At 42.7% G+C, this 26,732-nt stretch overlaps 1 protein-coding gene and 1 pseudogene across 1 annotated transcript; both read left to right on the top strand.

Annotated features, from left to right (window-relative positions):
• The first annotated feature begins 8,929 nt into the window (after positions 1–8,929).
• Positions 8,930–10,774, top strand: LOC109207975 (RNA-directed DNA polymerase homolog). The gene is made up of 4 exons (XM_019370973.1): positions 8,930–9,136; positions 10,044–10,094; positions 10,212–10,345; positions 10,639–10,774. Exons 1-4 carry the CDS (start codon positions 8,930–8,932, stop codon positions 10,772–10,774), a joined length of 528 nt encoding a protein of 175 aa, XP_019226518.1.
• A 9,345-nt stretch (positions 10,775–20,119) lies between these two features.
• On the top strand, positions 20,120–20,540 carry LOC109207978 (annotated as a pseudogene).
• The last annotated feature ends 6,192 nt before the right edge of the window (positions 20,541–26,732 follow it).

Below are 26,732 nucleotides of genomic sequence, written 5' to 3'. Positions count from 1 at the left end.
CAATGTGCAGGAAGTGTAGTTTGAGTAGAACCGATCCCATGTGCTCAAAAAGTAACAAACCTAACATCAGGTTGAAAGTAGTGACGAGCTGGAGCATAGGTAGGGTCCAACACAAATAACCAACAGCAGTTCATATAACGTAGATCACATAGCAAGGAAAACAATCTCAAAGATAAAATGTTCAGCTTTTGCACAGTTTCCCAAAAACAGTTCCGCTATCCAGAATATCAGCAAAACTACAAATCCTTTATCAAAATCATCAAAAAAATTTAAGGTAGTTTGAAAACTGTAATTTTTCTAAAAATCAATTTCACAATTAATTTAGATGTTTCATTTTCTTTCTAGATAACAAGTGTGAAATTCCTCTCTATGCCACATATCAATGTGTGTAAAAGTCATGAATGACGTGATACGGTACAACATGAGGAAAAATGCATCTCTATGCATATATGTCATGCATGCATGCCAATGTCATGTATCTCAGAGATGAATCATGTACTCACACTCTCCGAGTAATCAATCTCATTGTCTCATACTTTCCACTCATCATGCTCAACAACTCGGTTTTGTATATGGATCATTTGGCCCAGGGAAGATTCATCCCGGAATATATACATCACTGACCATCAGTCACTCAGTACTGATGAAGGCCAATCCGGTCCCATGGAGAAGATACATCTCCAGGTATATTAATGCTCCGGACAAGATCCATGTCCAGGGAAGATCCACCCCTCAATATAATATCATCCGCGCTCACTGGGGTTGTGTTACAGACTCCGGAACAATGATATGATGTGCCAATGAATAATAACTGCGACTAATATATGATATAAATGCATGAATATGACTGAGTATAAAATATCAATGAAATCAATGAGATAACAACAAGAAACGACCATTATGGGTCCCAACAATATCAGCATAAAACATAAACATGATATCTAGCATGATGTACAGCTCAATTACTTTATCAAATGGTGAAAACACAATTATCAACAAAATGGGCCACTGAACAGTGCCATGGAAATAACAGAGTCACAACTCATAGGGTGCAAGCCCACACACCCGTCACCTAGCATGTGCGTCACCTCAACACCAATCACATAACTGTCACGACCCCAGTTTGCCCTCCGCGAACTATCATGACGGCACCTAGTCTCTATGACTAGGTAAGCCTAACAAATTGCGGAAAAAGAAAACAACAGAATAAAACTAGCCAAAACTGCAGAAATAACAAACTGAAGCTTTTAAGATGCCGCTCGGCATATACAATACAAACTCTCAAAATGAAACTACATTTCCCAAAACCCGGAATCTCATGAAATCACAAGCTGTGGAATAACTACAGTGTTCTAACTCCAGAATGTCTAAACAAAAGTAAATACAGAAGGGCTAATACTATGAGAGAGAATGGAAAGGGACTCCTCGGTGTGCGGACTCGACAGACATACCTCGAAGTCTCTGATGGATCACCCCGCCTCAAGGGTAGTAGGGCTGAGTCGAAGTACCTGGATTTGCATATGAAACATGCGCAGAAAGGACATGAGTACACCACAACGGTACTCAGTAAGTGCCAAGCCTAACCTCGGTTGAGTAGTGACGTGGAAGGTCAGGGCCCTACTGATTATAGCTGAAAAATGAGATAAAACAGTATAGAATACGACAATATAATCAAATGCTAACAGTATGAAATAATACAGGATAATAAGAATAACAACAACTAAAACAGAGACAGAAGTAATCACGGAAAGAATACAGTTTAGCATAGAGATAACAAGCGGGGATCTCCCAGGATACCGTTCTATAGTCCCAAATATAAATATCCAGTGGATCTCCCGGGATACCGTCTCGTAGTCCAATTCATAGTGCGCGGGGATCTACCGGAATCCTGATGCGTAGTCCCAAATATAAATACCTGTACAGGGGGAATCTACCGGGTGCAGTTTCGTCGTTCCAATATAAAAGTGCAGGGGGTGCTCTCGGAATACCAATCCGTAGTCCCTAAGTAAACATGCAGGGGGATCTCCCGGGATACCGTCCCGTAGTCCCAAAGTAAACACACAGCAGCAACACAAAGAATACTCAATTCAATTTAAATTTCATACCAAGGTAAGACAGGTATTTTAACCTAGCATGTTGCACATAATCCAAATAAGGCAGTTTGAGCAAGTAAAGCAATTAAGTCAATTAAACATGCTTTCCTAAACTAATAATAGGCTTGAATTACAAGTAATATAAACAGGGATTGTGAACCCTCGGAATCGGGTAAAAGTTACGGATTATGAACCCCCATTCACTCACGAGTGTAACCATACCAAAATTATCCAAATTCAATGTCAAATTATCAATCAAAACTCGAAAATTAGGTCTAAGAACTTTTTCCAAAATTTTCCCCAATTTCTCACCCCAAATCCAAAATTAGATGATGAATTCATGTTTAGATTAATGAGTTATAAGAAAAAATGAGCTAAGAATCATTACTCAATCGATATCTCCGAAAATCCCTCAAAATCTCGCTAAAATCCGAGCTCCCAAGTTCTAGTTTTGATAAAAATGGCCAAACCCTCGACTTTGAATTTTATATTCTGCCCAGATAAATTCTTCTTCACGAACGCGGAAGGACCCTCGTGTTTGCGAAGCACATCTTCGCTTGGTCCAGTCTTCCTTCATCGCGAACGCAATGCCCCTGTCGCGAACGCGGTGACCATCTCCCCCCCTCCTACGCGAACGCGGGACCATCTTCGCAAACGCGTAGGTATAAGACCTCACAGCCTCGCGAATGCGGGAACACCTTCGCGAACGCGAAGCATTAAACTTCCACCAGCCTCAGCTCTTTTTCGCGAACGTGAGACCTCGCTCACGAACGCGAAGAAGGAATTCATTACTGACCTGCTGCAATTTTTCTGCAATTCTCTAAGTCCAAAAATGACCCATTGAGCATCTGAAACACACCCGAGGCCCCCGGGACCTCAACCAAACATGCCAAGCAATCCTAAAACATCATTCAAACTTGTTCCAGCCTTCGGAACGCTCAAAACAACATTAAAACACCAATTTAACATGGGATTCAAGCCTAAAAACTCCAAAACGTTTCAAATTATGCTTTCGATCAAAAAGTCTATCAAACCTCGTCTGAATGACCTGAAATTTTGCAAGCACATCACATTCAACACTATGGAGATGTTCCAACTTCTGGAATCCCATTCTGACCCCGATATCAAAATCTCACTATCGAACCGAAAACTTCAAAAATTCAACTTTCGGCATTTCAAGCCTAAATAAGCTACGGACCTCCAAAACACAATCCGAACACGCCCTTAAGCCCAAAATACCCAACGGAGCTAACGGAACCCACCGAATTCCATTCCGAGTCCGTCTTCACACTTCTCTGACTACGGTCCAATTTCTGAAGCTTAAGCTCTCTTTTAGGGACTAAGTATCCAAGAACACTCTGAAATTCAAAAACAAACATCCCGACAGTTCAAAATAAGAGAAACAAACACGGGGAAAGCAGTTAATAAGGGAGTGGGGAGTTAATTCTTAAAACAACCGACCGGGTCGTTACAAAAACACATAGTTCGAGGTTTCATACCCTCAGCACTATGTTTAAAGAGTTACTTATCTTAAACAAGCCAACTTCCGACGCAGAGCAAGCCAAGTGATGCTCCAAGAATGCCAACACGTGCGGTCCGACCCCTGAACGGCTCGAAACTAATCAAAAACAACTCAAATACATCAAACAATGCTAAAGGAACCAATCCCATTCGAAAAAGGTCCAATCTTTAATCAAAAGCCCAAAATCGGCCAAAAAGCCCAACCCAGGCCCACACCTCAGAACCCGACAAAACTTACAAAATCTATCAACCCATTCAATTACGAGTTCAACCATACTAGTTTCTCTCAAACCCTACTTTGAATCGGTGTTCAAAACTCAAAAATTCATATTATGAAACTTTAGGCCAAAACCCCCAATTTCTTCTTTAAAATTTATCAACCAAAATCTAAAATCGAAGATAGATTCACGAAATATAACCAAAAACAAGTAGAGAACACTTACCCCAATTCACATTCTAAAAATTGCCTCGAAATTGCTCAATTTCGAGCTCCCCAACTCAAAATATGTTAAATGAACAAAACCCTTGTTTTAACATTGTTCTGCCTCGTTTTTGTGCCAAAAGATCTCGAAACTCACTTTTGATGCCTCCAAAGGATTTTTTGTAAAATTTTAGTCAATTTAGGCTCTTGAATGACTCCATTTGACCTTATATTAAAGGAGATATGTTGATTTAAATATTTGCAAATAGTGTAGATTTTTAAATACGCAGACAGTGGCAATTTTGTAATTATAGTGAAAAATCTTGCAACCCACTTCTTTGTAAAATGATCATAAAATCCTCATACGATATCCAAATTTGACGATACTTTTTGCTATGGCTCCGTAATTATAATAGGGATATAATTCTTCAATTAAAACAGAAATCATAGCTTATTTGTTCAATGTGGTACCATTTATGCTTGAGGAAATGACATCGAAACATAAGAAAAACGAACGCAACATAACCCAATCCTATCCGAAATTCACCTGAGTCCCTCGGGACCCCGTCGAAACATACCAACAAGTTCCATATCATAATAAGGACCTACTCAAGGCCTCAAAACACACATAACAATATCGAAACAACGAAACGCAGCTCAAATCAAACTGAATGAACTTCCGAACTTTCGACTTCCAAAAACTCACGCCGAAACATATCAAATCAACTCGAAATGAACTCAAATTTTGCAAACCTTTCCTAATACATCACATAGAGCTACTCGTGCCCCCAAACTACAGAGCGAGTGCAAATGCTCAAAACGACCGGTCGGGTCATTACATAGTTCCCCCACACAAAGTTATGCAATATGCTTACCTCAAATATACACCAAATCAACAATCAAAATTAGTTTTCCCTTAAAATTCGTCTCTACACGGCTCAAATCTAACAAAAAACAACTCAATATCATCAAATAATGCAAGAGAAATCAGTTTCAATTAATAAACCTATGATCTTTACACAATTCTCCAAAAGTCAACAAAAAGTCAACCTCAGGCCCGCCAGATCAAAACCCGAGTCTAAGGGTAGATATCGATTCCCCATAGCCCTACGAGTCCATATATGTGTGTTCTTTTCAAATCTAAGTCCAATTTGACTCTCAAATCTCAAGTTTTAAGAGTCTATTTTGACTCGGATTTGAAAAGTAATCACATATATGGACTCGTGGGGTTATGGGTAGTTGAAATCTACCCTTGGACCCAGGTTTTGACCGTGCGAGCCCGGGGTCGACCTTTGTTGACTATTTGGAAAATGTGTGAAGATCATAGTTTTATCTATTGTAATTGGTTTATATTGTATTGTTTGATGCTATTAAGTCACTTTTGGTTAGATTTGAGCTGCGGGGAAGTGATTTTAGGGGGAAAAGTCTATTTTTGAAGGGTTGAGTTAGCCTAGTTGAGGTAAGTGTCTTGCCTAACTTTGTATGGGGAAACTACCCCTTAGGATTTGGGTTGAATGTGATATTTGTGCTGTGTGGAAGACGTATACGCAAGGTGACGAGTGTGTACACGGGGCTATATGTGGTATTCGATCGGTTTAGGTTACTTAGACTCTTTCCATGCCTTCAATTGAATTATCACAACATGTTATGTATTTCTTTGTTAATCTTCTCGTACGTGTATTGATCTACTCTTACATGTTTTATTTAACATTGTTCGTACTTCTTCTAGCTTTTACTTGTTATATTTTCTCTCATATGCTTTAGTTGAAGTGTTTCCTTCCTTATTGTCTTGTTACCTCTTTATTGCTGCATTACTCTTACTTGAAGTTGTTATGTCGTGGGAATTATCTTCCTGCTGGTTTATTGACGTTAAGGTTGTGAAAGCTATTATTACATTGAGGTTGAAATTGTTGATTTTGAAAGAACTTTTCCTTGTTGAGCATTTCTCATTTATCATGTCATTTTTGAGATTCTTTTACACATTCTGATTGATCCGTTGGCTAATTGTTGTGGAAACATTGGTGTTGTTGATTTGGCAAGTTGTGGCATATGGGAACTTGTAGTGCGAGGTATTATCGTGTTGTGATATTGACACGTAGTATAAGGATATGTGTTGATACACATGCAGTAAAATAAGGTAGGCTTGAAATGCGTGTTGCTAGCAAAGGAATTACTTGAAGCCACGTTGTGAGATAAGGTGGGCTAAAACACATGTACTATTTCGAAAAAAATGATTTTTAAAACTAAATGTAAGGTTCACATGGTAATATATGGAAAGATTGTGATTGAAATTTTGAAATGTGAATATGAGGTGGTACCTCGGTTGTGATTCTTGTTGTACATTTCATGTTGAAAAGGTTTATTGGTTGAATAGTTCTTGTTGTTTTTCCTCCTTATCTTACCTTTTCTTGTCTGTATTTAATTACTTGCTGTTCTCATTATGTGTCCCCTTCTTGTTGCCTTCTTGCTTTAAATTTTTTCATTAGCTTACACTATTAAACTACTTTGTTATCATTCATTTCATCATTTTCCGTTAATTGTCTTTATTATACTTTTTTCCGTCTATCTTGTCCTATTAGGTGTCATGACCTGGCCTTGTTACTACTCTATCGAGGTTAGGCTTGATACTTACTAGGTACTATTCTAGTGTACTCATACTATGTTTCAACATATTTTTTGTGCAGATCCATGTACATATGCCAGTGCTGGATGCCAGTGATTGATTAGATACTTTTAGAGACTTCAGGGTATACCTGCTCGACGTTCGTATATTGCGAAGTCACATTCTGCTTTTAGATATTCTACTATTTATTTCTTATTCCAATACAGTATTGTATTTCGAGACTATTAGTACATCCTTATAGAGCTTAGTGCATTGGTATTCTTTAAGTCTTATTATTATTTCTGGTATTTGTCAATGCTTGTTAGGATTACCTAGTCTTAGAGATTAGGTATCATCACGACATCCTAAGGTGGGAAGTTGGGATAGTGGGAAGCTGGTATCAGAGCTCTAGGTTCATATGTATTATGAGTGATAAGCAAGTTCAGTAGAGCTATATAGTGAGAACACGCACTGCTGGATCACATGATCAGACACCCGCGACCCTACTAGAGCTATGCGAGGCCAGGGTCAGGGCAGAGGTAGAGAAGGGGCACGTCCTGCAGCAAGAGCACATGACCGAGCAGAGACGAACGAGCCACCAGTAGCTCCAGTTGAGGGAGAACCACCCGAGACGCATGTTGTTTCCACTGGACTTTAGGAGACCCTAGCACAGGGCTTGAGCGTACTTCGCACTCTAGCTCAGGCGAGGTTGATTCCACTAGCACCAGCCACATCTCAACTGGGGGAGGAGCACAAACTCCATCGGCTCGCACTCAAGAGTAGCTGGTCCACATTTATCAGGTCCCATGTATAATTCCAGCACAGCCAGCTATTCATGTTCAGTATGAGGTTAGGCCAGCGGGATCTGAGGAGGAAAAAGAATGCTTGAGAGGTTAAAAAATATGATCCTCCTACTTTTAGTGGTGCAACTACCGAGGATACGTAAGGTTTTCAAAAGAAGGGCCACTGTATTCTCCGTACCATGGGTATTTTGGAGTTGAGCAGAGTTGCTTTTACCATATTCCAGCTGTCAGAGGCAGTGTATCAGTAGTGGCAGGCTTACGTGGAGGCTAGACCAGCTAATCCAGCCCCACTCACTTGGGCTCGGGTTTTTAGAGATGTTTTTGAGATAGTTTGTTCCCCAGACCCTTCTGGATGCATGGTGCATAGATTTTGAGTAGCTTTGTTAGGGGACTATGTCAGTGTCAGATTATGTTATCAGATTTAATGAGTTTTCCCGACATACACCTACCTTAGTTTCTACAGTTAGAGAGCGATTCCGCAAATTCATCGAGGGGCTCAAATATGGTATTAGATTCAGCATGGCCTGAGAGTTGGAGAAGGATACTCTGTATCAACGGGTAGTAGATATTGCGCAAAGGTTGGAGAGGATGCGGGCCATGAGAGAGAGTACAGGGAGGCCAAAAGGCCTCGAGACTCAAGAGGATATAGTGGTGCCCATGCCTCAGTTGCAACTCATTATGGCAGAGGCTATGTGAGATGTCCAGTTCATTCAGTACTTCTAGCTACTAGCGGTACTCCTATTATTCTGAGGTCCCCGGTTTCCCATTTTGCTCAGCCACTTCCTAGTGCACTTCCTGCACGTGATGCCTTCCACGGTCAGTCTAGCCGACCTGGCTAGGGTCAGTTTTAGTAGCCATGCCTACGGAAAACTTATTTCGAGTGTGGGGATTCCATACATATGGTGAGGGACTGCCTCATACTAAGGAAGGGTGCTCCTTCGTAGACTTTGATACAAAACTTGATCTATTGTTACTCAATATGGTAGACTTTGATGTGATTTTAGGCATGGACTGGTTGTCGCCCCATAATTCTATTTAAGATTATCATGCCAAGACTGTGATATTGCCTATGCCAGGTTTTCTGCGGTTGGAGTGGAGGGGTAAATTGGAATCCATTCCTAGTAGAGTTGTGTCCTTTCTAAAAGTGCATCAAATGGTTGAGAAAGGGTGTGATGCATATCTAGTCTTTGTGAGGGATGTTAGTGCCGATACTCCTACCACTGAGACAGTTTTGGTAGCGAGAGACTTCCCAAATGTATTCTTAACAGATCTTTCAAGCGTGCCGCCCGATAGAGATATCAATTTTTGTGTTGACTTATTACCGGGACCTCATCCCATTTCTCTTCCACCATTTCATATGACACTAGCGAAGTTAAGAGAGTTAAAGGAACATCTTCAGGAGTTGCTTTATAAGGGTTTCATCCGGCCGAGTGCTTCACCGTAGGGTGTTCTGGTTCTATTTGTAAGGAAGAAGGATGGCTCGATGAGGATGTCTATTGATTATCGGCAAATGAACAAGGTTAAAGTAAAGAACAAGTACCCATTACCGCGCATTGACGACTCATTTGACCAGCTTCATGGTGCTAGAGTGTTCTCGAAGATTAATTTGCAGTCAGGGTATAATCAGCTGAAGTTTCAGGATCTGAATATCCTGAAGACTGCTTTTAGGGCTTTATATGATCACTACGAGTTCCTCGTGATATCATTTGGGCTGACCAACACCCCTGCAACATTCATGCACTTGATGAACAATGTATTCTATCCATATCTTAACCCATTCGTCATTATGTTTATTAACGACATCTTGGCATATTCTCGCTGTCAGGAGGACCACGAGCAACATTTGAGGATCATTCTCTAGACCATGAGTGAGAAAAAGTTATATGCAAAATTTTCCAAGTGTGAATTCTAGCTTGATTCGGTGGCATTCTTGATTCATGTGGTGTCGAGTGAAGGGATTAAGGTAGATTCGAAGAAGATTGAGGTTGTCCAAAGTTGGCCTAGATCATCATCAACTATTGAGATTCGGAGTTTCCTTGGTTTGGGCGGGTAATATCGTTGTTTCGTAGAGGGTTTCTCATCTATTGCTTCACCTTTTGACTAGATTGACGTAGAAGGGTGATCATTTCTGATGGTCCGAGGAGTGTGAGGCAAGCTTTCAAAAGCCGAAGGTTGATTGAAGTACGACCCGACTGTTGGTACTACCTACGGGCTTAGGGTCTTACACTATGTATTGTGATGCATCGCGTATTAAGCTTGGTGTGGTGCTGATGCAAGATGGTAGTGTGATTTCCTACTCGTCTTGGCTACTTAAGGTTTATGAGAATAATTACCCGGTCCACGACTTGGAATTGGCAGCTACTGTTCATACAATGAAGGTTTGGAGGAACTATTTGTATGGTGTTCCATGTGAGTTATATACCAATCAACGGAGTCTCCACCATATGTTCAAGCATAAAGATCTCACTTTGAAGTAGCTGAGATTGTTAGATTTTTTGAAAGACTATGATGTGACTATTCTATGTCATCCAGATAAGGCCAATATGGTGGCCAATGCCTTGAGTAGAAATGCAGAGAGTATGGGTAGCTTGGCTTATCTACAGGCAGCAGAGAGGCAACTAGCCATGGATGTTCAAGATTTGGCCAATCAGCTTGTTAGATAGGATAATTCGGAGCCCAATCGGGTCCTTGCTTGTGTGGTTTCTCGGTCTTCTTTATATGAGCGCATTAGAGAGCTTTAGTATGACGACCCCCATTTTCTTTTCCTTAAGGACACGGTACAACACGACGATGCCAAGGAGGTTTCTATTGGAGATGACGGGGTGTTGTGGATGCAGGGTTGGTTATGTGTGCCCGATGTGGATGGGTTGCATGAGATGGTCCTTGAGAAGACCAACATTTCACGGTACTCTACTCATTCGGGTATCGTTAAGATGTATCAGGATTTGAGGCAGCATAATTGGTGGAGGAGAATGAAGAAATATACAGTGGAGTATGTGGTTCGGTGCGTAAACTTCTAGCAGGTGAAATAGGAGCACCAGAGGCTGGACAGTTTGTTTCAAAGACTTAAGATTCCTGAGTGGAAGTAGGAGAATGTTAAAATGGACTGCGTTGTAAGGCGCCCGTGGACTTCGAGGAAATTTGGTGCAGTATGGGTTATTGTAAATAGACTGACAAATTCGGCACATTTCATCCCAGGGGTGACAACCTATTCTTCAGAGCAACTGTCTTAGATCTATATCTGCAAGGTTGTTCGTCTCTACAAGTGCCGATGCCCATATCTCCAATCAAGGCACGCAATTCACATTGCATTCTGGAGAGCTGTGCTGCATGAGTTAGGAACATGATTTGAGTTGAGTACATCATTTTAGATCCAGAAGGAAAATCGGTCTGAAAGCACCATTCATATCTTAGAGGATATGCTATGTGCATGTGTTATGGATTTTGGGGGTTCTTGGGATTACTTCTTGCCGCTTGCAGAGTTCATCTACAATAATAGTTGTCAATCGAGTATTCAGATGGCTCCTTATGAGTCCCTATATGGTAAACAATGTCGTTTCCTAGTTGGTTGGTTTGAACCGGGAGAGGCTAGGTTATTGGGCACGGATTTGGTTCGGGATGTCTTGGTGAAAGTCAGGTTGATTTAGGATCGGCTTCATACAGCACAGTCAAGACAGAAGAGTTAGCTGATCGGAAGACCTGTGATGTAGAATTTATTGTGGGAGAGAGTGTTTAGCTCTAGATTGCACCCATGAAGGGTGTGATGAGGTTAGGGAAGAAGGGCAAGTTGTTCCCTAGGTACATTAGTCCTTTTGAGATCTTTGAGTGAGTTGGTGAAGTGGCCTACAAGCTTGCATCTCAACCTAGCCTATCGGCAGTCCACCTGGTGTTCCAGGTTTCCATGATCCAGAAGTATTATGGCGATCCCTCTCTTGGATTAAATTTCAGTTCAGTCTAATTGGACAAGGATTTGATTTATCTTGATGAGCCGGTGACAATCTTGGATGGCCAGGTTTGAAAGTTGAGGTCAAAGAGCATTGTTTTACTGAAGGTTCAGTGGAGGGTTCATCCAGTCGAGAAGGCGACCTAGGATACTGAGCATGACATGCATAGTCTGTTACACCCCATGTTTTCGTACGTGAGAGTACGTCGTAAGTCAATTGATGTATGCTCAAAAATGAAATCGTCTTTGAAAGTACATAAAGTAAGTTAATAATGTTACAAACTTTAAAATCATGGATAACAAATACCAAGAGGGCTGAAAAGCATAGAAGTTAAACAAATTGAAGAAAATAAGTTTCGTCGAATGCCAACAAGTGGGGAATGTTATAGAATGTACTTTGGGGTGATACTAGCGCTCTTAACGTGATAAGGAGGTTATATTATGAGTTATTTTAGGCTTATGATAGTTGTATGTTACGTTTTGAATTCAAGCGAGTTGTGGAACAAAAGTTGGCAAAGGTCATCACAAGTTACATTCATAAATGTGCTGAAAATTAGGTCAAATGTAGCGGATCTTTTCTCCAAATATAATTGGAATTACGGGATGATCCACATGTCAAAATGAATATCAATAAGTCTAGTTTCTAACACGTTAATCCGTTCATCAATATGACATTGAAGTGGAGAGATATTTGCCGTTTAGCGAGACTGCGCAGACTGCATAGGTGACAAGTAGGTGTGTCACTGAAGCTTTTTGAGCAATACATTTCGTGTGTTATATGAGGTCTTTTTGGGACATATTATATACCAAATTGAAGATCTTGGAATTCTGTTTCCAAATATCTTAGCCGTTCGTTCATACGACATCCGGATTAAAAGATATAAGCATCGAAAGATCGGTCAATGCTAGGGTACCAAGCTAGCACCTCTTTGACTTTTCCAAAGTTGATATATATTGGTCTTAGGCCGTCTTAATCTTCATATTTCCATAGAACACGACGAGATAACATCCCTAAACATATCCATAAGCACTCTTCTAGGGTTTCAAAGAAGATTAGCATCCCAGGTACGAAATCAAGAAGAGATAACATTAGAACGATAGCTACGACGTAACTATTGCTATATCGCCTCTCTTTCTCTTTGTAGATTGAGTTTTGGACGGTACTTCATTGTTAAGAAAATTTCTAATTTCTGTATTTAAGCTTTAGATATCAAGGAAGCTTGATAAATTCGTTTCCTAATAGTTAGAACTCACAGGACGGTGATCGAAAACCGTGAGTTCAATTTATTTAACTTTTAGTGGACTATTTTGTAGTCCAGTCATGTTGGCCTATTGTGCTTATGATTTTTGGAGTTTGGAATGATAAATGGCATGGAGAAATACCACATGTAGTAGTGTAGTAGTCTAGTCGCTCGTGGTTGCAATTTCAGGCTATATGATAACTTGTTGATTGGGTGTGTTATGGTATATTTGGGGTTTTTGTTGTATTAAAGGTCCCAAATTATAGTTGGGTTGTTTTTGAGTTGCTGATTGTATTGTGTTTGTATCTCACCTATAGTTGGCTTGAGGGAACAATAAAATCAAGGGAAATGTTGTCCGTTTTGATAGGATATAAGTACTTTGGTCATAAGTACGTCGCTTTGTGTTTTGATGATCTGACAAACTTACTACCCAGAACCAGATAAGGAAGCTATTACACATTTACAAGCCCTTAAGATCACAAGGTTCCAAGTTGGGATCGAACTTGCATGATGATTCAACTCTTTAGAGCGAAAGGAACAGCTGAGGGAACATGTCCCTACCAGTTCCCGAGGAGACTGTGCGAAGTCAGCTCTCTAGCTGGAAAGTTGCTGCCTGTAGACGCTACAGTGCAGGAACAGTGCAACAGTCAACTTTCCAGGGAAGACTTTTTACCTACCTTTCTTACATAATTGTAAGTGATGTCACACATGTATATATACAATCAAGGGAGGTAAAATACATTTTACTTGAACATTTGACAAACTCACTCACGTGACCATTCAACAAGCAAGTTTCAAGTGCTTCAAGAACAAAGAACAAAGCAACTACGGATCAGTTCCCACATCGAGTCATTGTATGTTTTTAGTTGAGTTGTAATTTTGTAATAGTTCTTCAATTGTTATCTAGCTTGTTTAGAAGAATTCTATAGGAACCCCTTTGTAAACCTTAAACATGTGTGTTTGAGTCTTGGCTAGAGTTAGACATGTTGTAAAGTCTTTGTAATGGATTTATTAAAAAGTGGCTTGTAATAGGTGTGTTACAAGTTAGTGAGGGATTAAGAGGTTAATTCCTAGGTTACATAGGTTGTAATCTAAAAGTTTTTCAGTAGTGAAGTTGAAATCCTACAAGGGTAGGTCATGGTTTTTTAATCTCATTGAGCTGAGAATTTTCCACATAAAATTCCTCTTGCCATTTAATTACTGCTTTGTGTGTGTACTGATTGAATCTGATAGAGAACCTGGTTCTCTATCAATTTTGGTGGACCCTTATATTCTATTAATTGGTATCAGAGCGGGTTCTTTCTATCATGTTAATACCTAGAAAGGATCCTCATGGCTGCTCCTCCAAACTTTGAAGAAGGCCAGTCTACTTACAGACCACCTAGGTTCAATGGACAGTATTACGGATCGTGGAATCTAGAACACATGACTTCATCATGGCTGAAGATTCTGAGCTATGGGATGTCATATGTGATGGACCCTTTGTTCCTACCAAAAACCTTGGAGACCAACCAGTAGCCGTTTCCAAGACAAGGAAAGAATTCAATGAAGCGGATAAAAAGGCCATAGAGAAGAACTTTCGTGCTAAGAAAATTCTAGTGTGTGGTATTGGTCCTGATGAATACAACAAGATATCAGCATGTTAGTCATCCAAAGAAATCTGGGAAGCCCTTCAGCTAGCTCACGAAGGAACAACACAGGTCATGCAATCCAAAATCGACATGCTCACAACTGAATACGAGCTCTTCAGGATGCAAGACGATAAATCTGTCCAAGAAATGAATAACCGGTTCACCTATATCATTAATGAGGTTCACTCCCTTGGCGAAGCTATTCCAAGAAACAAGTTGGTTAGAAAAATCCTAAGTGTGCTGGCCAGTTCTTGGGAAAGCAAAGTGGACGTCATTACAGAGGCGAAGGATTTGCATGAGCTAACTATTGATGAGCTTGTTGGAAATCTAAAAACATATGAAATAAAGAAGAAGAAGGACAGTGAAAGAAGAGAGCCCAAGAGGGAGAAGAACCTGGTCCTCAAGACGAAAAACAATGACTCAAGTGGTGAGGATGGTGATATGGTATACCTAACAAGAAGATTCCAGAAGATGGTTTGCGGGAATGAAGGCATCCTAAAAAAGGGAAGTTCTAGCAAGCCAAGGAGTTATGACCTCTGTCATAAATGTGGCAAGCCAGGACATTTCATCAAGGATTGCCCTCTCCTTAAGTAGGATCAGTACAAGAACAACTCTAACAAAGCATCCAAAAGGAACCTGGTTCCTGACATACGCTTTAATAGAAAAAACACCGCTGATAATGTCGTGAGACAAGATCTTGCTGCATGGTGAGATTCATCAAGCGAATTTGGAGAAGATGATGAACAAGAAAGAGATGACCTTCTAGTGGTAGTAATGGATTTGAAGGAAACCATTGGGAAATCTAAAATGGAAAGTAGGGCTGAAAACTATCAAAAAGGAAAGAAAGTTGCAAGCGAGCACATATTTAGCTTGAAAGTGAATTAAATTCAGTGAATATTAGTTTTTGTGCTGAACTTGAGAAAAACAAACAACTTCAGGAAGAACTAGGAAGAGTGAAGAGTGATCTTGAAAAATCACTCAAGTAGACCTGATCCTCTGATTCTATCTTTGTGACGACCCGACCGGTCGTCTTAAGAATTAACACCCCGATCCCCTATTAACTGCTTCCCCTAAGTTCATTTCTGCTATTTTGGTTTGCCGGGACGTTCGGTGTTAGGTTTCGGAGAACTTTGGGACGCTTGGTCCCTAAATGAGAGCTTAAGTGTTGAAAAGTGGTCTGTAGTCGAAACAGTGTGAAGATGACCTCGGAATGGAAATCCGATGGTTGCTTTTGCTCCGTTAGGTGATTTCGGGGTTGGGAGCATGTTCGGAATGTATTTTGGAAGCCCGTAGCTCATTTGGGCTTGAAATGCCGAAGTTTGAATTTTTGAAGTTTCCGGTCCGATAGTGAGTTTTTGATCCAAAGGTCGGATTGGAATTCCGGAAGTTGCAGTAGCTCCGTCATGTCATTTGGGATGTGTGTGCAAAATTTCAGGTCATTCGAACGTGTTTTGGTTAGGTTTTTGATCAAAAGCGTGTTTTGATAAAATTTGAAGTTTTTAGGCTCAAATCCTGTTTAATTCGAGTTTCCGGCGTCGTTTTAGGTGCTTTAAGGATTGGTACAAGTTCGAATGGTGTTATGGGATATGTCCGTAGGTTTGGTTGAGGTCCCAGGGGCCTCGGGTGTGTTTCGGATGCTCAACGGAGCATTTTAAAGTTTGAAAATATTGAAGAAATCCTTCAGCTGTTGCAGGTCCCAGATCCTTCTTCGCGTTCGCGGGCCTCCTTTCGCGTTCGCGTAGCTTTGTTGTTCTTCCTGTTCGCGTTCGCGGCCCCTCTAACGCGTTCGCATAGAGTAATCCTGGAGGGGGGGCCAGTTCCTTATACGCGTTCGCATACCCTACTCCGCATTCGCGTAGCCTCAGCAAATTTCCCATCGCGTTCGCGTAGGCTTCTTCGCGTTCGCATAGGGCAAATCCTGGGCCTTACATTTTTCTTCATCGCGTTCGCACCCAGGTGTCGCATTCGCGTAGTTTCATATCCCAGACCTTCGCGTTCGCATTCCACCCATCGCGATCGCGAAGGGTAAATTTGGCATCTTCAATTTTTCTTCTTCGCGAACGCGAGCTCACCTCCGCGTTCGCGATGCATTAAAGTTCTGGACAGTATTTAATGTTTCAAAAACGAGGGTTAGCCATTTTTATCAAAATACAAGCTTGGGAGCTCGGATTTGGGAGCAATTTCGAGGGGTTTTCGAGGGCAACAGTTGGGTAATGATTCTCTACTCCCTTATGCTTAATACCCACTAATCTAATAACAAATTCATCCTTAATTTCAGATTTTGAATGAAAAATGGGTGGAACTTCATGGGCTAAGCTATTGAGTTTTGAGTGGGTGTTTAACCTCCGATTTAGGAGATTTTTATATGGTTAGACTCGTGAGAGTGCGAGGGTTCTGAAAATGTGAAAATTATTCGATTCCAAGGCGTTGGCCTGAAGGGCATTTTGGTCATTTTACCTAATTTCACGCCTTATCGTTGAATTAATTAGTAGAATCACTTGCTTGCGATGTTATTAACAATGTGTAATTGGATTGAATAGATTTGGGCCATTTGGAGTCGGATACTCGTGGCAAAAGTGTGATTTCGAGTTGATTTTGGAGCCGGTTCGAGGTAAGTGGCTTGTCTAACCTTGTGTGGGGGACCATTCCCCTTAGGATATGATATTGGTAATTGAATGCCTTGTGCGTGAGGTGACGAGCGCGTACTTTAGCTAATTATTGAAAAACCCGGTTTTACTTTAAATATTTAGACTGAGTTTCTTTCTTACCTGCTTTATTCTACTTGCAATTATAGCCTGTGTTAGTTTAGAAAAGCATGCTTAGCTGACCTATATTGCCTATTTGCTTAAGTTGCCTTGATTGTACTACGTGAAGCATGTTAGGCTAGAACTACTTGTTGCCTTGTATTTTCTTGTACTCTAGTTCTGAATATCTTCTTGTTGTGGCTGCGTATTTACATTGGGACTACGGATGTGGGATTCCGGTAGCTCCCCCCCTTGTTTGTTTACTTTGGGACTACGGGTTCGATTCCCGATAGATCCCCCTGCATATTTACTTTGGGACTGCGGGTTCGATTCCCAATAGATCCCCCTGCATATTTACTTTGGGACAGCGGGTTGGATTCCCGATAGATCCCCCTGCATATTTACTTTGGGACTGCGGGTTCGATTCCCGATAGATCCCCCTGCATATTTACTTTGGGACTGCGGGTTAGATTCCCAATAGATCCCCCCTGCACATTGATAGTTGGACTACGGGACGGTATCCCGTGAGATCCTTCGGATATATAAATATGATGGACTATGGGACGGTATCCCGGGAGATCCACTGGACAGTTGAGAAAAGGACTACAGGACGGTATCCTGGGAGATCCTCATTGTTACCTTTGGTATTGAGCTGTACATATTTCGTGTTTACTCTGTTCCTTGTGTAATTGTTATTGCTTTGTTTAGCCTGTCTTATTCTATTGCTGTACTCATTATTACTGCCTATTTTCATACTGTTAATTCATATTATATTGTTTAACCTAAGTAGGGCCCTGACCTTCCTCGTCACTACCCAACCGAGGTTAGGCTTGGCACTTACTGAGTACCGCCGTGGTGTACTCATGCCCCTTCTGCGCTTGTTTTTCATGTGCAGACCCAGGTACCTCCACTCAGGCGTACTATCCTCGAGGCGGAGAGATCTAGCGGAGACTTTGAGGTATATATGCCGTGTCCGCAGACCAGGAGTCTCTATTCTGTTCCAGCTTTAGTAGATACCCTATCCTTTTCTTTCAGTTGTTTAGACATTCTGGAGTTAGAGCAGCATATTACATTTCTATTAGCCTGTGGTTCCCGTGAGTTTACGGGTTTTGGGATGAAATTGTAGACTTCCGCATTTTACTTTTGGGTTGTATATGCCGAGTGGCACTTATATACCGTTCCTTTTAGTTTTGCTAAGTTTAATTAAATGTTTCCGCAATTTATATTAACTTCCGCATTGTTAGGCTTACCTAGTTGTAGGAACTAGGTGCCATCACGACATGTTCATAGAGGGTGAATTGGGGTCGTGACGGGTTGGTGTCAGAGCTCTAGGTTCATAGGAGTCACGGAACACAGGCCGGTTTATTAGAGTCTCGCTGATCGGTACGAAGACGTCTGTACTTATCTACGAGAGGCTATGTAACCGTTAGGAAAATTTCACTTCATTTGATTCCCTGTCGTGCGAAATTATTGACATCACAATCCTAAACTTCTGCCTTCTATTCTCTCACAGATGGTGAGGACACGTGCTACTCGAGATGATCAGGAACCCACGCCCCCTACTGCAGCCGTCAGAGGCCGGGGCCGGGGTAGAGGCCGAGGACGCGCCCGTGGTGCAGTGAGAGCACCTGCACGAGCTGCCGCCGAAGTACCATCAACAGATCCAGCCGGAGTTCAGTCACCTGACACGCCTACGGCTACTACTACTCCAGCTCTTCAGGAGACTTTGGCGCAATTCCTGAGCATGTTTGGTACGTTGATTCAGGCGGGATTGATTCAGGTTGTACCGACTACTTCACAATCGGGGGAGGGACCCAGATTCCCGCCGCCCCCACTCCAGAGCAGCAGGTTCCCATTGGTCAGGTTCCACGCGTCATGGCGACACAGCCTGTGGTCCCAGTTCAGCGGGTGGTGAGGACCTCTCGCCAAGTAGGAGACAGGTGGGTCCAGGAGAGAGAGGACAGACGTGGTCATGAGGGAGAGTATAGAGGAGTGAGTAGGCCTTGTAGATTGGGGAGGCCCGCTAGTCCTTATTTTGGGGGAAGAGTATGACACGGTAGAGGTTTTGTGGGTCAGCCAGCTCAGTCTGCATCCTAGATTTCACACAGAGTTTCGGGTGTTCAGGGGTCTTGGAGTACCCGTACTGCACAGTTTCCACCGCTACGTCGGCCGCGAGGTTGCTTTGAGTGTGGTGACATGTGCCATGTGGTGATGTATTGCCCCAGACTCGGGAGGAGTGCACCTCCACAGACTTCTCAGCCACAGCGCGCCCCGCAGAGTTCTCAGGCTATTGTTAGAGCCCCAGTTGCAACCCCACCTGCCCGTACCGAGGCTGTTGCCTCCGATTCTGTCATCACATGTATTGTCATGGTTTGTTAAGAGGTGTATCGGTTCTATTCGATTTAGGCTCCACCTATTTTCATGTGTCTTCTTATTTTGCTCCGCATTTGAATGTACCTCGGGATTTCCTTGAGTCTTCCTATTTATATTTCTACTCCTGTGGGGGATTCTCTTATTGTGGATCGCGTTTATTGGTCATGTTTGGTTACTAGTCGTGGTTTTGAGACCAGAGCAGATTTTTTGTTACTCAGTAAGGTTGATTTTAATATTATTTTGGGTATGGACCAGTTGTCGCCCTATTATGCTATTCTTGATTATCACGCCAAGACCGTGACGCTGGTCATGCCAGGTATACCGCGTGTTGAGGTGGGGGGGGGGGGGGGGGTTTGCCTTAGATCACACTCCCAGTAGAGTTATCTTTTTCCTTAATGCTCAGCGTATGGTTGAGAAAGGGTGTGCTGTGTATTTTAGCTTATGTGAGAAATGTCAGTGTTAATACCCCCTTCTGTTGATTCAGTCCCAATGGTACGAGATTAGCACGATGTGTTTCCAGCTGATCTTCCGGGCATGCCGCCCGATAGAGACATAGATTTTGGCATTGATTTGTTACCGGACACTCAGCCCATTTCCATTCCTCCGTATCGTATGGCTCCTCCTGAGTTGAAAGAGTTGAAGGATCAGTTGCAGGAATTGCCTGATAAAGGTTTTATTCGCCCCAGCGTTTCACCGTGGGGTGCTCCTGTCTTGTTTGTGAAGAAAAAAAAGGATGGTTCCATGCGTATGTGTATTGATTATCGCCTGTTGAACAAGGTTACAGTGAAGAACCATTATCCATTGCCCCGTATTGATGATCTGTTTGACCAGCTTAAGGGCGCACATGTGTTTTTTCTAAGATTGACTTGCGCTTAGGTTACCATCAGTTGAAGATCGGGAGCCAGATATCCCGAAGTCTGCCTTCAGGACTCGGTATGGTCGCTACGAGTTCCTTGTTATGTTATTTGGGCTGACCAATGCCCCAGCAGCTTTTATGCATTTGATGCACAATGTGTTCAGGCCATATCTCGACTCGTTTGTTATTGCTTTTATTGATGATATTCTTGTGTATTCCCGAAGTCGGGAAGATCTTGAGCAGCACCTGGGGACCATGCTTCAGACCCTGAGAGAGAAGAAGTTATATGCAAAGTTCTCAAAATATGAGTTTTGGTTGAGTTCTGTGGCATTCTTAGGCCACGTGGTTTCGAGTGAGGGCATTCAGGTGGATCCGAGGAAGATAGAGGTCGTCCAGAGTTGGCCCAGGCCGTCCTCAGCTATAGAGATTCGCAGTTTCCTTAGTTTGGCGGGCTATTACCGTCGTTTTGTGGAGGGATTTTCATCGATTGCAGCCCCTATGACTAGATTGACCCAGAAGGGTGCCCCATTTTAGTGGACGGAGGAGTGTGAGGCAAGCTTTCAGAAGCTCAAGAAAGCTTTGATTACAGCCCCTATTTTGATATTGCCTACTGGTTCGGGGTCCTATACAGTTTATTGTGATGCCTCACGGGTTGGCCTTGGAGCGGTGTTGATGCATGATGGTAGAGTGATTGCCTATGCGTCCAGACGATTGAAGATACATGAGAAGAACTACCCTGTCCACGACCTTGAGTTAGTTGCTATTGTTCATGCCTTGAAGATCTGGCGTCACTATTTGTACGGTATGTTTGGTGAGATTTATAATGACCACCGGAGTTTGCAGCACTTGTTCAAGCAAAAGGATCTAAATTTGCACCAGAGGAGGTGGTTGGAGTTGTTGAAGGACTATGATATTACTATTCTGTATCACCCGGGCAAGGCCAATGTAGTGGCAGATGCCTTGAGTCGTCGGGCCGAGAGTTTGGGAAGTTTGGCATATTTACCAGCTTCGGAGAGGCCTATGGCGATGGATGTTCGGGCCTTAGCCAACCAGTTTGTGAGATTGGACCTTTCGGAGCCCAGTCAGGTTCTAGCTTGTGTGGTTTTCCGGTCTTCCTTATTTGATTGTATCAGGGAGCAGCAGTATGAGGACCCCCATTTACTTGTCCTTAAGAACAAGGTTCAGCGCGGGGATGCCAGGGATGTGACCATTGGAGATGATGGGGTATTGAGGATGCAGGGCCGGATCGGTGTGCCCAATGTTGATGGGCTTCGGGAGTTGATTCTAGCAGAGGCCCATAGTTCGCGGTATTCCATCCATCCGGGTGCCGCGAAGATGTACCAGGACTTGAGGCAGCACTATTGGTGGAGGCAGATGAAGAAATATATAGTTGGGTATATGTCTAGATGCCTCAACTACCAGCAGGTAGGGTATGAGCACCAGCGACCGGGTGGGTTGCTTCAGCAGATAGGGATTCCGGAGTGGGAATGGGAGCGCATCACCATGGACTTTGTATCAAGACTTTCACGGACCTTGAAGAAGTTTGATGCCATTTGGGTCATTGTGGATCGGCTGACCAAGTCTGCTCATTTCATTCCTGTGTGTACCACTTATTCATCGGAGCGGTTGGCGGAGATTTATATCCGGGAGATCGTCCGTCTGCATGGTATTCCAATTTCTATTATTTCGGACAGAGGTACTCAGTTTACATCGCGGTTCTGGAGAGCCGTGCAGCAGGAGTTAGGTACTCGGGTGGAGTTGAGCACAACATTTCACCCCCATACGGACGGACAGTCCGAGCGCACTATTCAGATTCTTGAGGATATGCTCCGTGCGTGTATGATTGAGTTTGGAGGGTCTTGGGATCATTTCTTGCCATTGGCGGAGTTTGCTTACAACAACAGTTATCAGTCCAGCATTCAGATGGCGCCGTATGAGGCTTTATATGGTAGGAGGTGTAGATCTCCGGTGGGTTGGTTTGAGCCGGGTGAGGCCAGGCTATTGGGCACAGAGTTAGTTCAGGATGCATTGGAGAAAGTTAAGATGATTCAGGATAGACTCCGTACAGCCCAATCCAGATAGAAGAGTTACGCGGACAGGAAGGTTCGTGATGTCTCATATATGGTCGGAGAGCGGGTTCTGCTTCGGGTTTCACCTATGAAAGGCGTCATGAGGTTTGGGAAGAAAGGGAAGTTGAGTCCGAGGTTTATTGGCCCTTTTGAGATTTTGAGGCGAGTTGGGGAGGTTGCTTATGAGCTTGCCTTACCTCCCAGCTTGACCGGGGTTCATCCGGTATTTCATGCTTCGATGCTCCGGAGGTATCACGGTGAACCGTCACACGTGTTGGATTTCAGTTCAGTCCAGTTGGACAAGGATCTATCCTATGTTGAGGAGCCAGTGGCTATATTGGACAGGCAGATCAGAGAGTTGAGGTCAAAGAATATTGCTTTAGTGAAGGTTCAGTGGCGGGATCAGCCGGCCGAGGAGGCGACCTGGGAGACCGAGCGGGATATGCGCAGCCAGTACCCTCATCTTTTCCCTACTTCAAGTATGTTCTCTATGCTCGTTCAAGTATGTTCTCTAAGAGGATGTGACGACCCGGCCGATCATCTTAAGAATTAATGCCCCGATCCCCTATTACCTGCTTCCCCTAAGTTCATTTCTGCTATTTTGGTTTGCCGGGACGTTCGGTATTGGGTTTCGGAGAGTTTTGGGATGTTTGGTCCCTAAATGAGAGTTTAACTGTTGAAAAGTGATCCGTAGTCAGAACAGTGTGAAGACGACCTCGGAATGGAAATCCGATGGTTCTGTTAGCTCCGTTAGGTGATTTCGAGTTTGGGAGCATGTTCGGAATGTATTTTGGAAGCCCGTAGCTCATTTGGGCTTGAAATGCCGAAGATTGAATTTTTGAAGTTTCCAGTTCGATAGTGAGTTTTTGGTCCGAGGGTCGGATTGGAATTCCGAAAGTTGCAGTAGCTCCATCATGTCATTTGGGATGTGTGTGCAAAATTTCAGGTCATTCGGACGTGTTTTGGTTAGGTTTTTGATCGAATGCGTGTTTTGATGAAATTTGAAGTTCTTAGGCTCAAATCCTTGTTTAATTCGAGTTTCCGGCGTCGTTTTAGGTGGTTTAAGGATTGGTACAAGTTTGAATGGTGTTATGGGATATGTCCGTACGTTTGGTTGACGTCCCGGGGGCCTCGGGTGTGTTTCGGATGCTCAACGGAGCATTTTGGAGTTTGAAAATATTGCAGAAATATGATCCTTCTTCGCATTCGCGGGCCTCCTTTCGCGTTCGCGTAGCTTTGTTGTTCTTCTTGTTCGCGTTCGCGGCCCCTCTAACGCGTTTGCGTAGAGTAATCCTGGAGGGGGGGCCAGTTCCTTACACGCGTTCGCATACCCTACCCCGCGTTTGCGTAGCCTCAGCAAATTTCCCATCGCGTTCGCGTAGGCTTCTTCGCGTTCGCATAGGGCAAATCCTGGGCCTTACATTTTTCTTCATTGCGTTCGCACCCAGGTGTCGCGTTTGCGTAGTTTCATATCCCAGACCTTCGCAATCGCATTCCACCCATCGCGATCGCGAAGGGCAAATTTGGCATCTTCAATTTTTCTTCTTCGCGAATGCGAGCTCACCTCCGCGTTCGCGATGCATTAAAGTTCTGGACAGTATTTAATATTTCAAAAACGAGGGTTAGCCATTTTTATCGAAATACAAGCTTGGGAGCTCGGATTTGGGAGCAATTTCGAGGGGTTTTCGAGGGCAACGATTGGGTAATGGTTCTCTACTCCCTTATGCTTAATACCCACTAATCTAATCACAAATTCATCCTTAATTTTTGATTTTTGAATGAAAAATGGGTGGAACTTCATAGGCTAAACTATTGAGTTTTGAGTGAGTGTTTGACCTCCGCTTTGGGAGATTTTTATATGGTTAGACTCGTGAGAGTGCGAGGGTTCTGAAAATGTGAAAATTATTCGATTTCGATGCGTTGGCCTGAAGGGCATTTTGGTCATTTTACCTAATTTCGCGCCTTAACGTTGAATTAATTAGTAGAATCAGTTGCTTGCGATGTTATTTACAATGTGTAATTGGATTGAATAGATTTGGGCTATTTGGAGTCGGCTACTCGTGGCAAAAGTGTGATTTCGAGTTGATTTTGGAGCCGGTTCGAGGTAAGTGGCTTGTCTAACCTTGTGTGAGGGACCTTTCCCCTTAGGATATGATATTGGTAATTGAATGTCTTGGGCGTGAGGTGACGAGCGCGTACTTGAGCTAATTTTTGAAAAACCCGATTTTACTTTAAATATTTAGACAAAGTTTATTTCTTACCTGCTTTATTCTACTTGCAATTATAGCCTGTGTTAGTTTAGAAAAGCATGTTTAGCTGACCTAAATTGCCTATTTGCTTAAGTTGCCTTGATTGTACTACGTGAAGCATGTTAGGCTAGAACTACTTGTTGCCTTGTATTTTCTTGTACTCTAGTTCTGAATATCTTCTTGTTGTGGCTGCGTATTTACATTGGGACTACGGATGTGGGATTCCGGTAGCTCCACCCTTGTTTGTTTACATTGGGACTGCGGGTTCGATTCCCGATAGATCTTCCTGCATATTTACTTTGGGACTGTGGGTTAGATTCCCGATAGATCCCCCCTGCACATTGATAGTTGGACTATGGGACGGTATCCCGGGAGATCCTTCGGATATATACATATGATGGACTACGGGACGGTATCCCGGGAGATCCACTGGATAGTTGAGAAAAGGACTACAGGACGGTATCCTGGGAGATCCTCATTGTTACCTTTGGTATTGAGCTGTACATATTTTGTGTTTACTCCGTTCCTTGTGTAATTGTTATTGCTTTGTTTAGCCTGTCTTATTCCATTGCTGTATTCATTATTACTGCCTATTTTCATACTGTTAATTCATATTATATTGTTTAACCTCAGTAGGGCCCTGACCTTCCTCGTCACTACCCAACCGAGGTTAGGCTTGGCACTTACTGAGTACCGCTGTGGTGTACTCATGCCCCTTTTGCGCATGTTTTTCATGTGCAGACCCAAGTACCTCCACTCAGGCGTACTATCCTCGAGGCGGAGAGATCTAGAGGAGACTTTGAGGTATATTTGTCGTGTCTGTGGACCAGGAGTCTCTATTTTGTTCCAGCTTTAGTAGTTACCCTATCCTTTTCTTTCAGTTGTTTAGACATTCTGGAGTTAGATCAGCATATTACGTTTCTATTAGCCTGTGGTTCCCGTGAGTTTCCGGGTTTTGGGATTAAATTGTAGACTTCTGTGTTTTACTTTTGGGTTGTATATGCCAAGTGGCACTTATATACCGTTCCTTTTAGTTTTGCTAAGTTTAATTAAATTTTTCCGCAATTTATATTATCTTCCGCATTGTTAGGCTTACCTAGTTGTAGGAACTAGGTGCCATCACGACATGTTCATGGAGGGTGAACTGGGGTCGTGACAATCTTTGTCATGTACACCAACAATGGGTGAAACAGGTAGGGGATTGGATTTGAAAAGGAAAAGATTCCTTACAACCCTCATAGCAAGTACGTTAGTGTTCCTAATAATTGTCTTCGCACCCACTTCGGTAACAATGGGCACCTTAAAGAAAACTGTAAGGCCAGATTTCAGTCACAGCAGAAAAACAAATCTTATTCTGAAAATGTATCTACTAGTAGAGAACCTGGTCCCTCATTTAAACGCATAATGCTGCATGGACCAAAAAATCCCTGATTCACCACTTTCCTCATTACAAGGGACCCAAATTAGTTTGGGTTCCTAAAGCTAACTTCTAACTCTTCTTATGCAGGGGACAGTTAAAGGAAGCACCCTACAATAGTACATGGACAATGGTTGCTCAAAGCATATGACTGGCAGTACAAATGATTTCCTTTCACTTAAGGCCCTGCAAGGAGGGAGTGTATCCTTTGGAAATGGCACAAAGGGATACATTCTGGGAGTTGGTAGGATTGGATAGTCTCTTTCTCACTTAATCGAAAATGTGTACTACACGAACGTGTTGAAGTACAGGTTGCTAAGCGTTCCAAATTTGTGACAAGGGAAATAAGGTGGAATTTGTGTCAAAAACTTGTATAGTCACAAACCTGGTGACTGGTGAGGTGGTACTAGTGGCAAAAAGATACAATAATATCTATGTAGCTGATTTTTAGTCTATATAGAATGGTGATCTAAGCTGTCTAAGTGTCGTTGATAATGATGCTGAATTATGACACGGGAGGTTGGGTCATGCAAGTTTCACGTTGTTGAAAAGACTAGTCAAGAAGGACCTGGTTCGTGGTCTGCCCAAGTCAATCTTGAAGGATAATAAGGTATGTGACGCACGTGTAAAAGGGAAGCAAGTCATATCCTAATTCAAGCCCAAGAAAGAAGTCAGCACCGCAAGGCCACTCGATCTCCATTGGATTTATGTGGACCTATAATGGTGCCAAGTAGAGGAGGAAATAAGTACATCTTTGTGATAGTTGATT

The sequence above is a fragment of the Nicotiana attenuata genome, unplaced genomic scaffold, assembly GCF_001879085.1.
Source record: "Nicotiana attenuata strain UT unplaced genomic scaffold, NIATTr2, whole genome shotgun sequence".
Lineage (NCBI taxonomy): Eukaryota > Viridiplantae > Streptophyta > Magnoliopsida > Solanales > Solanaceae > Nicotiana > Nicotiana attenuata.
This window is presented reverse-complemented; position numbering and strand designations above follow the sequence as displayed.